At 38.1% G+C, this 13,855-nt stretch overlaps 1 protein-coding gene across 1 annotated transcript; it reads right to left on the reverse strand.

Moving 5' to 3' along the window:
- Nucleotides 1-1,533: 1,533 nt before the first annotated feature.
- Nucleotides 1,534-11,942, reverse strand: LOC125876779 (50S ribosomal protein L13, chloroplastic). The gene is made up of 4 exons (XM_049558027.1): nucleotides 11,658-11,942; nucleotides 3,643-3,828; nucleotides 2,334-2,504; nucleotides 1,534-1,896 (listed from the first exon to the last, which is right to left on the reverse strand). Exons 1-4 carry the CDS (start codon nucleotides 11,889-11,891, stop codon nucleotides 1,780-1,782), a joined length of 708 nt encoding a protein of 235 aa, XP_049413984.1. The 5' UTR covers nucleotides 11,892-11,942; the 3' UTR covers nucleotides 1,534-1,779.
- Between the last annotated feature and the right edge of the window lie 1,913 nt (nucleotides 11,943-13,855).

Below are 13,855 nucleotides of genomic sequence, written 5' to 3' on the forward strand. Positions count from 1 at the left end.
TTAAACCTTTGACAATAATTGTACATTAAAGAGTTGTTGGGTAGTTTATTGAGTAGAGTTACCTAGCTATTTTAATGAAATATATAAGAATTAGTTGTGAGAAAATTTATGTATTATTTTATGATAGGAATAATTATGACAGAATTTAATTATTTATATATTAGTCATTCTATCATTTATCTTGAATAAAATACTTATTAATTTTAAAGAAAAGACATAAATTAACACCTAGAGTTATCTTAAACATTCAAAAAGACACACCTTAACTTTGCAGGCGTTTTACTATCCCATGAAACATTTCAAATCACAATACATACACAATTTTTACACAGCTTGTATTCTATATGCATGAGTGTGTGTCTCACCGCCATTTTTTCCAACCCATTTAGTAAAGATCAAATAAAATCCTGACTCATTCACATTTTAATCTTGACCTGCTCCATTTAACCCTAAACTCCTTTCAGATTTTCACTTTATGTTCTCTCTTTTATGATTAAAACATTAAAGTATTTCAATAGTCAAAACAAATTTGCTTTGCGGTGATAATTTCTTGTATAATGGAGTCAAAACGAAGAAGTGAAGGCTCACATGTTAATGACTTCTTGATTTGAATGTAAATTTTGGTTTAAAAAATCTTTTTATATAGTAGTATTTTTTTGAAAAATCATCGATGTAAGATTTATTGTTATTTTCTTCTTGGTTATGTATTATTTATGTGTATGTAGTGTTTGTTTAGGACTTATCTGAGTTTGAATATTTTTTTCACTTATTTATGTTGAAATTTATTTTCAATTTCACTTTCAGAATTTGCAAATTAGTTGATTTCATAATTTTTTTTTAAAAAACAAAATCAAATTTAGTAAAGCTAGAAGAATTTTTATTTTATTTTTTATTTAAAGGAGGGCTCCTGGCCCATTTTATTAAGCTAGAAGAAAATTTGTTCAGGATGGACAATTTTTTTTATGGTTGTAGATGGGAAAGCTTTTCAACATCTATGAATGGAGGTTTTGAAGAAGATGGGAAGTGAGTCTCTTAATGAAGAAGAGAATTCAAATTGACAGTACCACGTGGCATTTTTACATTGGTTTGGGGTGCATTTTTACTCCTCCGTGCGCCCATCAAACGTGTGAACACAAATGTTAAGATGGATCAAAAGTGTTTTATTTATTGTGATTTCATGAGGTAATAAGACTCTCACAAATTTTAGGTATTTTTTGAAAAATTCGAGACAACTTCATATGTCACTTTGTTTCTTTTCTTTTAATTTTATACAAAGGCCTAACCAATTACCAAACATGATATTACCTATTGGTTGTGGGGGTGGGGGATTGCACTAATAAGTCTAATTAGTCTTCTAATAATACCAGCTGGCGTCATTAGTGAAATAATGTCATATGTAGAGCAACTATGTAACGGTAAGGAGGTTCGAGCCCTGGGTATGGAGACAATCTTGTTGGGAGAGTCACCCTGAATGGCCCTGCAGTGCACATCCGGATTTAGTGGGGCTCAAATACAGGCTCAGAACACCGAATGGAAAACCAAAATAAAAGAAGTAACAGTAAGGGCATAGTTAGGCCAAACTATAAACGGAGGTCAAACAAGTGTGAATTTCGCACACAAAACTGAAACCAGAAGATGAATGCTCATTTGCTTAACAAACCTACACAAACAAGAGCTCCGGAATCAAATAGATTTGTACTGGACAACAAAAAACAGCTGGAAATGGGAAATGAGAAGCTGCAGGCTGATCTCTCAATGGCATTTCACGGAAACTGGAGTTCACCGTTGCTTCTGTATTCTCTTGTCTCGTATAGGCAACTCGATTGGCTTCTGCGCGTCATGAGGATGATCTGGACCCTCATACACCTTAAGATGGTTAAACAATTGTCTACCAAGCTGCACAAACAGAAAAGTAAAACAATTTAGAACTGGTTCATTTAAAGAAAATAGAAGAGAAAGTGAGGAAAAGTTTTCTTGTTTTCCTCTCATCTCTTGTCAAACAAAAAAGGGATTTTTTTTCCTGCCCTTTGAACGAGTGGTAGGGGTAAAGTCGGCGGTATTATGAATAACCTCCCTTTTAAGCCGAGGGTCTATCAGAAACAACTTCTCTACCCCTCAAAGGTAGGGGTAAGCTCGGCGGGATTACACTTTGTATGTTGTTGAAATGCTAGAGGAAATGGAATTTTAGTATGGGAGTCCCAAACTCTAATACTCCTAGTCCAACATGATAAGGACACTGTACAATATCTCCTTGGTTTAATTGACACAGCAGAGAAACATCACTATAGGTCATTGAGTGAATGGAATCTCTACAAAAGGTAACACAGACTTACCCTCCCTTTAGGGAGCATGCCACGGACAGCATGCTCAAGGATTCTTTCTGGAATTCTCTGTTGAAGTTGATCAAAAGTCTCTACTGTCATCCCACCAGGTCTTCCTGAGTGCCTCCTGTAAAGCTTTTGGTTTCTCTTCTTCCCAGATACAGCAACCTTTTCAGCATTAACCTTTTGATGTTCAATTACAAAGACAATTGCTCAGATACTAAAGCAACCGTGCAATAGCAGATAGTTTACATTTAAAGGAGATCAGGATAATTTAACCGTTATCGAGTGAAATTACCAACTCAATGATGAAATGGACACTTATCAAGCAGGCAGAAGACATAAATTGACAACATCCATATTCTATTACTTAGGTGACTTCGGAAGGCGGCATTAGAAGTGTCTTACGAATTCCATCCCAGCAAAGAGATAATAGAAGGAATGGGCAGGAAATGAGCATCACCAAGGTTCTTATGCACAGAGATCTCAACATAGTTGAACATAAAATATGCATAATGCAAAACCATATATTAATCAACAATATTCAAATAGGAGGAAAAGAGAAAGGATAAGGAGAGCGGGTGGACCTCTAAATAGAAATCACATTCCATTCTTAATAAACCTATAGAAGCAGAGTGATCTGCATATCAAAAAATTGGTGGCGCACCTTAGAATCAATATCATACTGATATGAAGATCAAACTGTCTGGATATCATGAATTTTTTTTATCGGATATCCTCGAAGGGGCCTGTTGCACTTTTTCTTTTAAAAAGAATTGGTTCCAAAGGGAAGAAATCTTAAGGTTTGCTTGAATAGAAAATTAAAAAGAGCACAAAAATACTTCCAAATTTCTTAAACCAGACCTATATAAATTGAAAAACTTATACTTAAATATTCTATATAAGCTGGGGGAACTAGAAGAGAAAAGATATTGCCACTTGACCAATTATGAAAAAGGAAGAACATTGCAGCATGAAGAAACCTTCAGAGAATGCATGTGGTAGCGTAAAGTTATGGTGGATTCGCCACTTATCATGATAATGTAAAAGGGAAAAAAAAAATTCAATTCCCACATCATATTTTCATGGCCTATTACCAACTATCAAAGTCTTTTAAAACTACATGTCCTATATTCTATTAAGAATCAAAGAGAGGCCTTAATAGAACCAGAAAGTCCTAATACGAAAAGTAGGACTTGTCCGGTTGTCTCTTCTTCTTTCTAATCACAATGCAGAGAAATGAACAAGCATTTAGCACAGGAACATACAACAACAACAACAACAACAACAACATACCCAGTGAAATCCCACAGGAACATACCACTATTACAAATGCACCCATATCCACACTTGGAGTGTATGTTGCCAGATTCTTCCCTCTGATATGTATTGCTATAGTTGATGCCAATCTTCCAAGAATTTTATCGGTGGCATCAACAATGTACCAAGGTTTGTCTGTGTTCACATGGTCTGCACCCTTGGGATACCATGTTTCATTCCAAATGTCCTGGATGCAGGAAAAACACAATGACATCCATCAGATAAAAACTCTTCTATGCACTCATTAAGATCAAAAGTTATGTCAAACCACTGAAGCATAATTAAAGCAAGGAAATATGTTCTTTGTTAAGTTCACTTCTCAAAAGCATTGCCCCACAGCCTTTCCCCCTTTTGTTTTCCTTTAAATGCTGCCTGAGCTTTTAATCGCCACAAGTCAGTGATAATTGCTCTACATTAGTTTGATATGGCCCTTGACATCTCGTATTTCAGGTATCAGAAGAACCATTGAGCATTATCAACAGAAGCTAGCTTAGGTAGTCGGGATTAAAGAAGAAATGGGACAGCAGATTTTGTGGTAGTTCTGTATTTTACTGCTTTCCACATCAAGTAGTATATTGTGGGCAAGAGAAGAAATAAATGCCGAGGTACAATAAGAAGTAATCAAAGATATCAACGGTAAGGTTCTGACCAACAGAAAAAGTACCTCTAAAACAACTAACTGGAAGCTTAACCCAATCGTGATTCTCAATGAACTTAAAGCATGGTATTTGTGCCAACAACCTAGGTTTCAACTCGTCACCTATAGTTCTCCTCTAAATCACAAACATAGCAAATTCTGCCCAAAAAATACAGATATAACAACTTGCTGAAAATAACCCCAAGCAAAGTCTAACTGAACACCAAATTAAGAAGAAAGCCGAAGTCTTTTACAAGTTAAATGTCGAAAACAAAGTACTCCTATGAACCAAGAAGAAAAAAGGATAGTCTATAAAATTATCTAACTGGAAGCGGAGCTCAATTCTTGATTCTCAATTGAACTTAAAAGCAGGGTATATTTTTTTTGAAATAGGTAACTTTGTATTCACACAAAAGACCTCATCAAAATCGATGAGGTGGGATTTACAAACCCCCGGGGGTGCCATCATACTCAAATCCAAAAAGACAAAACTAACTTTACAATTGGCTTTTAAACTCCACAAGGCTATCTACTTCCCCCACTAAATTTTGCTTACACCAAAAATACAAAAGACTAAGGCATTTCATCTTGATCTCCTCTGGGCTGCTAACCTTTCCTTCAAAACATCTCCCATTTCTTTCCTTCCATAGTGTCCACCATATGCAAGCAGGGATATTTTTCCACCAGTCTTCTTTTGATCCTCTCTTTCCAATTCCTTGCCAGTGTGTTAGGACCTCAAAAGTGGTTCTGGGCATTGTCCAATTAACCCTGAGTATACAAACGAACATGTTCCACAGATCTGTAGCTATCTTGCAATGCAGAAACAAATGACCATTTACTTCAGCCTTCTGTCCGCACATGTAGCACTTTGAGCAGATCTGTATACCTCTTCTTTGTAGCACTTCATGGGTGAGACAAGCTCTTCTAATTACCAACCAAGTGAAACATGCAACTTTTAAAGGAACCTTAATTTTCCAGATTAATTTCCAAGGCCAAACTGTTGTCAGGAGATGATTGGTATTCCTCTCCCAATAGCATGATTTAACTGTAAAAACCCCTCTGCTATGCAGTCTCCAAACTGGTTTGTCCGGCTCTGTGACAGTGCCTGGAAACAAGTTTAAAGCATGCAGTAGGTTTGCTACTCTTCCAACCTCCCAATCATTTAGAGCCCTTCTGAACATAAGGTCCCAACCTTGAGGGGTCCACATTTGCGCTATAGTGTCATTCTGCTGTAGACTGATAATGTACAGATCGGGAAAAAGTGTCCTCAGATTTACGTCACCTAACTAGGTCTCGTTCCAGAAACTGGTCTTCAAACCATTCCCCACTCTGAAGGTCACCTTTGCACTGAAATCAGGCCACATCCTCCTGATGGTTTTCCATACAGAGCACCCAAAAGTGCCATTCACCTCTTCAGTTATCCAGTTGCTTTGTAGGTCATATTTCTCTGCAATAAACCTCCTCCATAATGCCATATCTTCACAACAGAATCTCCACAACCATTTTTGCAGCAGGCTAGTGTTCTGAGTACTCAATTTCTTAATGCCCAAACCTCCTTGTGCTTTGCTCATTGTCACCTCTTCCCATTTAACCAGGTTGTATCCTTGCTTCTCTTTATTTCCTTGCCAGAGGAAGACCCTTTTCAGCTTCTTGAGTTTCTTTCCAATACTTTTTGGTAGTGGGAAAAGACTTAACATATAAGTCGGAAGTGCATCCAGAATTGATTTTATGAGAATCAATCTACCTCCCAGGGATAAATATTGACTCTTCCACCTTGTCAGCTTCCTTTCACTTCTCTCCAGAACTTCACTCCATACTTCCAATTTTTTGTTCTTGGCGCCCAAGGGCATTCCCAGGTATTTGGTGGGAAGAGAAGCTACTTGGCAGCCCAGGTTGTCGGCAAGGCCTTGCATGTCATTTACTTGATTAACCAGGAACAAACAACTCTTCTGCCAGTTTACATGTAGTCCTGATATGCCTTCAAAAATGGTTAGTATTGCCCTCAAATGTCTAATTTGCGACACTTCTGCACCACAAAACACTAAAGAGTCGTCCGCATAGAGAAGGTGTGTGACCTCCATATTATTGGCTCTGTTTGTGTGTGCACCAAAACCTCTTATCCACCCCATTTCATTAGCCTTTCTGACCATGTAGTTGAGTCCCTCCATTGCTAGGAGAAATAAGAAAGGAGACATGGGATCTCCTTGTCTCAATCTCCTTTGTGATTGAAAAAAACCTTCAGGACTCCCATTTATAATGATTGAGAACTTCACTGTTGACACGCAAAACTTGATCCAATTCACCCATTTCCTCCCAAACCCCATTTCACTCAGAACTTTCCAGAGGTAGTTCCAGTTGACATGATCATATGCCTTCTCTATATCCAATTTGCATAGGATACCTGGTATTTTTTGTTTTTCCCTGGAGTCCACCAACTCATTTGCCAACAAAGAGGCATCCATTATTTGTCTGTCCTTCAAAAAAGCCATTTGGTGCTCATCAATCAGTCTCCCCATCACTGTTTTCATTCTCTCGGTGATCAGCTTAGCGATGATTTTGTACATTCCACCAATCAAACTTATTGGCCTAAAATCCTTGAGTTCCGCAGCTCCGAGCTTCTTGGGGATTAATACCACAAAAGTGGCATTCAAGGATCTTTCAAACACTTCATTCTGATGGAAATTGTGGATTGTTTGCATCGCATCGCTCTTTATGATCCCCCAACACTCTTTGAAAAAAAGCATAGTAAAACCATCTGGACCTGTCTCCATCGCACAATTTGAGAATGTGTACCACTTCCTCTTCTGAAAATGGTCTCTGCATCCATTCCTGCTCCTCTTGGCTTATTCTTGGGCAATTTGTCATCACAAATGATGGCCTCCAACTTTCTGATTCAGTGTATAGCTGCTTGTAGAACTCTGTTATATGATCTTTGATTTCTTTTGGATCTTTATTCTCCTCCCCATTGATAATCAGCCTGTCGATGGTGTTGCACCTCCTATGAGCTGTTGCTACTCTTTGAAAGAACTTGGTATTATTATCACCTTGTTTCAGCCACAGCACTCTGGACTTCTGTCTCCACCGGGATTCTTCATTCTTCGCTAATTCTTCTAACTCGACTAGAACTGTTGCTCTAATCATCATCTCATCCTCTGTCAGCACCCTATCGTTCTGGATCAGATCCATCTCAGCTAGCTCACTTAACAAGCTGTTCTTCTTGTTGTTAAGTTCCCCGAAAGTTACACTGCTCCAGTCTTTAAGTTTCTGTTTTAGCATCTTTAGCTTCATACTGAATTTGAAATCTGGGCATCCGTCCACAACAAAACCATTCCACCAGTTCTGGACTAAATCTTTGAAACCTTCTACATTAAGCCACCAGTTCTCAAATTTGAAGTATGCCTTCCTCTGTTCCCAATCACCACATTGTAGCATAACTGGATTGTGATCAGATATAACTCTAGGCATAATTTGTTGCCTTATGTTTCTGAATTGTACTTCCCACTCAATTGAATAGAGAAACCTGTCCAGTCTCGCAGCACTGTCGTGGCCAGCCCCTCTGTACCAGGTAAAGGTCCCACCATTTAGATGAGGGTCATGTAACTCCATATCCTCTATCCAACTCGAGAAATCAGCCATTACATTGGTTATTCTTCTGCATCCTCTCCTTTCTGCCATTGTTCTGACAGTGTTGAAGTCCCCACAGGTGACCCAGGGGCCTCCACATAGCTCCCTAACTGCTGCAATTTCTTCCCAGCACTCCAGTTTCTCAGCTCTGGTGTGTGGAGCATATACGCCAGTAAGAAACCAACAAAAACCATCGTGAACAGCTTCAAATTTGTAAGTGATTGAGTATTTGCCTTCCTCCACACAACTACCCGTCCATACTCTTGAGTCCCACATAATTAGTATCCCCCCACTACTACCATCAGCTTCAGAATACCCACATTTCATCCATATACTAGACCACAATTGTTTGGCTATCCCCTCTACATCTTTACTGATTTTTGTCTCCTGAAGGCAATAAACATCAGCTCTCCATTTTAGAAGAGAGCTCTTAACCAGATTCCTTGCTGAAATCTTGTTAATCCCCCTGACGTTCCATGATAAAATATTTACTTTCATTTAAGAGTTAGTGATAGGACTCTCCCTCTGTTCCTTGCACCTTCGACCTCCTCGTTCAGATCTGACTGTAAGTTCTTCAACTCATTCTTGCCAATTCCTCTGTGACGAGGTGTTGACATTGCACTGTTTGCCCCTTTCTTTTCCATCACACTCTTCCTTTCATCGAACTTCATTAGTAATGCATGTGTTTCTTCCCTGAAACCTTTGAATGCCACTCCATAAGTTTTACTGAGCTCCAAAATATGTGACTTTATCCAACTGGATGCTTCAAACTCGCTGTCTGTATGGTACCCAAGGTTTTGTATGGAAACCGGCTCCGCATCATGAATCTGTTGAATTTGCATGCCTCCTTCCACTAGTTCTTGTACCCCTGAAATCTCCCCAAAATCCTTAGAATGATCAATCCCCTTTGCTTTGTTGCATAGTAGTTCAACAGCCTCTTTCGTCTTGTTTACCGGCTCTCTGTTTTTAGCTGAGATGTCGGTGTTTTCCACCATACTCGAGGTTTCCCATTTGTTGTAAGCATGTAAGAACTGCATCCCTAATTCTTTGATGCCACTTAACCCTTCTAGAAATTCCCCCTGTTTTTCACTTGCCAGGTCAAACTTTTTATTGACCAGGCCCCCCTCTTTATTTTGTTCTGGCCCCAATCTTAGAATTGGGCTTTGTTTTGAGTTGGGCTCGCCCCGGCCCACTATTTCGTTTGACTTGGAGGACTGCCCACATGCCTCTGACACAACACATGCTCTGCCAGCTGTAGCAGTTACTTTTTGACTTTGTGCCTCTGACACAACACGTGCTCTGCCAGCTATAGCAGTTACTTTTTGACTTTGCAGAGGAGCCTCACCTTTACCCAGTGATTTTCCACCTCGTGACCGCTGGGTACTGATCTAGGAGTTCAGGTCTTCTCCGGCAAATACTCTTACCGGCGATTCTGCCCAAATTTGCATCGTGCAGCATATTCCAGCCCCGTCGATGGTCACTTCTTTGGGTATGTCTGCTCCATCTCCTTTGATTCTGATTCTTGCCCATTTGAGATGATTCCTCAATTGGGTTTCCTCTTCCGTCTCTACCCACCCCCCGCAGAAATCTCTGATGACCTTGAAAATTTTCTGATCCCAAAAATGCAAAGGCAACCCTACAATTTTTACCCAAGTTGAATTTTCTTTACTCCTTCCGCATCTCGTACCTATTGTTGGATTCCACCATTGGAGGATAACTGGACTATTCCTCCACTCCCAATCCCCTTCAATCACTTGCTCTGCTGTGACCCTAAGTGCAAACTCAAATAGAAAGAAGTCATTGCCCATTTCGTAGATGTTCAAGCTGTGTGTTTGTTTCCACAGTCGATTAGCCCATCCCCTGATTTCTGACAGGGTCACTGTCTCTCCGGCTCTAGGTTCAAATGCACCTACCAAACTTCTCTTGAGCACTTCACTGTACTCCTCTGGATCATCGTTGATAAAGATTGTATCCCTTTTTAGAGCTGCCTTCTCTTTTTTAGCAAGTTTTGAATCTTTATTAGCCCATTTAATGCTCCTTAGCACTGTAGCATATGGAATGTCTCTGCTCACCAGCCTGTGATTGCCCCCATTCATTAACTTTCTACGACTATTAATGAATCTTCCAACCTTTTCCGCAAAGCTCAACCACCCTGAGTTAAAATTTAATTCAGGAATGATGATAACTTCCCTCCTCCTGCCTTTTACATTTATTAAACTGATGTAGCGCCCATATTTATTGTAGTTCCTCGAACAAAAAACTTCTGAGAACCCATCTTTTTTCTTCCATCTTTTCACCATATTCCCCCTTGTCATTGATGCCTCCCGTAAAATCTGCACGATCCATTCCATTGACTTCTCATTAAAAGTCGTTCTCGTAATAGATTTTCTATTTCTTTCCGTCCAGTCGTACCATGCTCCCGCCGTACCAGGTGTTCTTGTGATGTCGTAAGACTTGAATCCAACTGCAAATTATATACTATCTTCCATTTGGAACTCGCCTGCAAGGACAGTGGGAAAGAAAAGAAAAAAAGAAAAGAGAAAATGAAATCCGGTGATCAGAAGGATCACCGGAGGACGTAGGAGAGGGGGGTCCTGCTGATTTAGACCATTCCTCGGTTATTGTGTCTGAGAGCTTTTTTTTTTTTTCTGTTTTATTTCAAAAGCAGGGTATATGTGTCAAGTTCATAGGTTTCAATCTGATCTATAAATCTCTTTTTAATCGCAAACTTAGCAAATTCGCCCCAAAACTAAATAGATAACATCTTGCTCAAAACAACCCTGAGCAAAGTCTAAACCCATACTTTTGCCCTCTGGGTCGAGCTCGTCGCATCGGGCTTGCCTAGTGCAGGTTACCTCTCCTATGTGGTTTGCGAGCTATTGCATAGGAGCGGGGGTTTTACCCTGTGCGCACCCAAAGGGTAGCGGGGGTTTCCCTTGTCATCAAAAAAAAAAAAAAAAAGTCTAAACCCATACCAAATTAAGATGAAAGTTGAAATCTTTTACACTTTTAATGTGGAAAACTAAGTACTCCTATGACTCGAGAAGAAAAAAGGATAGTCTATAAAATTATCAATTTTCACAATAACCCGAATATCCCAGAAAAAGTACCTCTAACTGGAAGCTGAGCTCAATTCTTGATTCTCAATGAATTCAAAGCAGTAGTAGTAAAGCGCTGTCTAGTTTTCCCTATCAGATGTATTAGTATTACCCTCCTACTATCTTATTCTTCGACTTTTTATCACGTGTTGTTTCTATTACCTTTTGCTTAGTTATTGCTAGTGTTCTTTTCTCCATTATTTTCAACATGGTTTCTTCACTACTGTATTTCCTTTTCGGCCGAGGTCCTTCAGAAATAGACTCCCTAATTTCACAAGGTGTAATGAAGCATACACACTACCTCCTCAGACCCCACTTGTCGGACTATATTGACTATGTTGTATATGTGCCAGCTACCTAGGTTTCAAATTTCAACTCTGACCTATACTTCTCTTCTTAATCACAAACATAGCAAATTCTCCCCAAAACTAAATAGATCTCAAAACAACCCTGAGCCTTAAAGTTCAAATGCATATCAAATTAAGACTAAAGTTCAAGTCTTTTACACCTTAAATGACTAAACTTAAGTACAGAAGAGAAAAGGGTAGTCTATAAAATCCTCAATTTTCACAATAACCCAAAAATCCCAAAGCAAAAAAAGCAAAATCAAGACAAGTAATCAACAAAAAAGATAAAAGAGAAGTTGTAAATACTTACAGGGCCATTAATTTCAGAGTCTTCAAACATCCATCTTTGTTCCAGAGGAACAAGTGCTGTCTTTTCTTGACAACAAATTTGAGTAGGTCGATGGGTCTTAGCAACAACAATGGAGGGCTTTGAAGAGATGGAGAAACCCAAGAAAAGGGTCTTATTGGGAGAGGAAGAGAAGGTTTTTGCCGGTGAATGTGAGGCAAATATTACAGAAGAAGAAGAAGAGCATTGCACAGCCATGGAAAATGGCTGCAATGGTATAAAGTGGATAAGAGAAAAAAAGATAGCAGGGGGGTTTATTTTTATTGTTATAACTTACTATATATTATGAGCAAAATAGTCAAACAAAGTAATTCCTCTATTTTACTTTGCTTGATTCAAAGTGAAAATTGGTATGAATTTAGATATAATTTTTTATTATTATTTATCTTAATTATTATTTGGTCAAAAATATTTTCTTTGATCATAATTTTGTAAAAATATTTTAAATTATTAACTGTTATAAAAATATTAGCAATATAAAATAATATCAGACAATAAATATATAGACAAGATATATGGAAATGGGAGATAATGCTTTCTTATTTCTTTCTTCTGTACTTTTCAATGGTCTCTTTTATAAAATAATCATCGCCTATTTATATTACAAAATGTCTCTTCAAAGTTACATGAATTAAATAGTGTTCATTTATTTCATACATGAACTTCAAAGAGAGTTATGGATGATCTTTGAAGAGAGTTACAGATGACATCCACATTAATGTATTTATAACACTCCCCCTTGAATGTCCATAGATAATGTGCCTCGTTAAAACCTTACTAGGAAAAACCCAGTGGGAAAAATCCTAGTGAAGGAAAAAGAGTACACATATCTTGTAATACGCCTTGAGTGTTGCCTCATTAAAAACCTTACTAGGAAAACCCAATAGGACAAAACTTTGGTTAAGGGAAAAGAGTACAACACGTATTTTACTCCTCGTGATGAAAACTTTATTTGATATCCTGGACACAACGCATTCCAATCTTATATCTTAACTTCTCAAATGTTGATGTTGGCAATGCCTTAGTGAATAAATCTGCAAGATTATCGCTCGAACGAATCTGTTAAACATTTATCTCACCATTTTGTTGAAGATCATGTGTGAAAAAGAACTTAGGTGAAATATGCTTTGTTCGGTCTCCTTTGATATATCCTCTTATTAATTGAGCTATGCAAGCAACATTATTTTTATACAATATTGTTGGAATCTTAGTTTGCACAGAAAGACCGCATAATTGCAAAATGTGTTGAGTCATTGATCTTAACCATACACACTCTCGACTGGCTTCATGAATGGCTATTATCTCTGCATGATTTGAAGAAGTAGCAACTATTGTTTGCTTCATCGAACTCCATGATATAGCTTTATCTCCAGATGTGAATAAATAGCCTGTCTGAGATCGGGCTTTATGTGGATCAGACAAATAGCCAGCATCTGCATAACCGACCAATTCTGACTTGGATGCATTAGAATACAACAATCCCATATCAATTGTTCCTTGAAGATATCTGAATATATGCTTAACACATTTCCAATGTCTTCTTGTTAGACATGAGCTGAATCTCGCCAATAAACTTACTACGAAACAAATATATGGTCGGGTATTGTTGGCTAGGTACATTACTGCCCCAATAGCACTAAGATATGGTGTTTCATCACCAAGAATCTCTTCATCCTTTTCTTGAGGTCAGAATGGATCTTTATTTATATTGAGAGATCTCACAACCATCGGGGTACTCAATGGGTGTGATTTATTCATGTAAAATCGCTTCAAAACCTTTTCAGTATATGTTGATTGATGGATAAATATTCCACTTTTCAAATGTTCAATCTGAAGGCCAAGACAAAATTTTGTCTTTCCAAGATCTTTCATTTCAAATTCTTTCTTTAAACACTCAACGGCTTTTGAAAGCTTTGTAGGAGTTCCAATGATGTTCAAGTCATCAACATAAACAGATATTATTACAAATTCATATTTTGACCTTCGTATAAAAATACAAGGACAAATAGGGTCATTCTTATACCCTTTTTTTAGCAAATATTTGCTAAGACGATTATACCACATTTGCCCTGATTGTTTCAATCCATATAAGGATTTCTGAAGCTTTATTGAACAATTTTCTTTTGAATTTTCATATGCTTCATGCACTTTGAGTGCTTCAG

Source organism: Solanum stenotomum, chromosome 9, assembly GCF_019186545.1.
Source record: "Solanum stenotomum isolate F172 chromosome 9, ASM1918654v1, whole genome shotgun sequence".
Lineage (NCBI taxonomy): Eukaryota > Viridiplantae > Streptophyta > Magnoliopsida > Solanales > Solanaceae > Solanum > Solanum stenotomum.

Bases quoted from the DNA above. Each gene is read 5' to 3' on its own strand.
- LOC125876779 (XM_049558027.1), bottom strand. From the start codon at position 11,891: ATGGCTGTGCAATGCTCTTCTTCTTCTTCTGTAATATTTGCCTCACAT. The intron at 3,829-11,657 runs GTAAGTATTTAC...TCCTGCATCCAG, and splicing joins ACTCTGAAATTAATGGCCCT to GACATTTGGAATGAAACATG. The intron at 1,897-2,333 runs GTAAGTCTGTGT...CTGTTTGTGCAG, and splicing joins GCATGCTCCCTAAAGGGAGG to CTTGGTAGACAATTGTTTAA.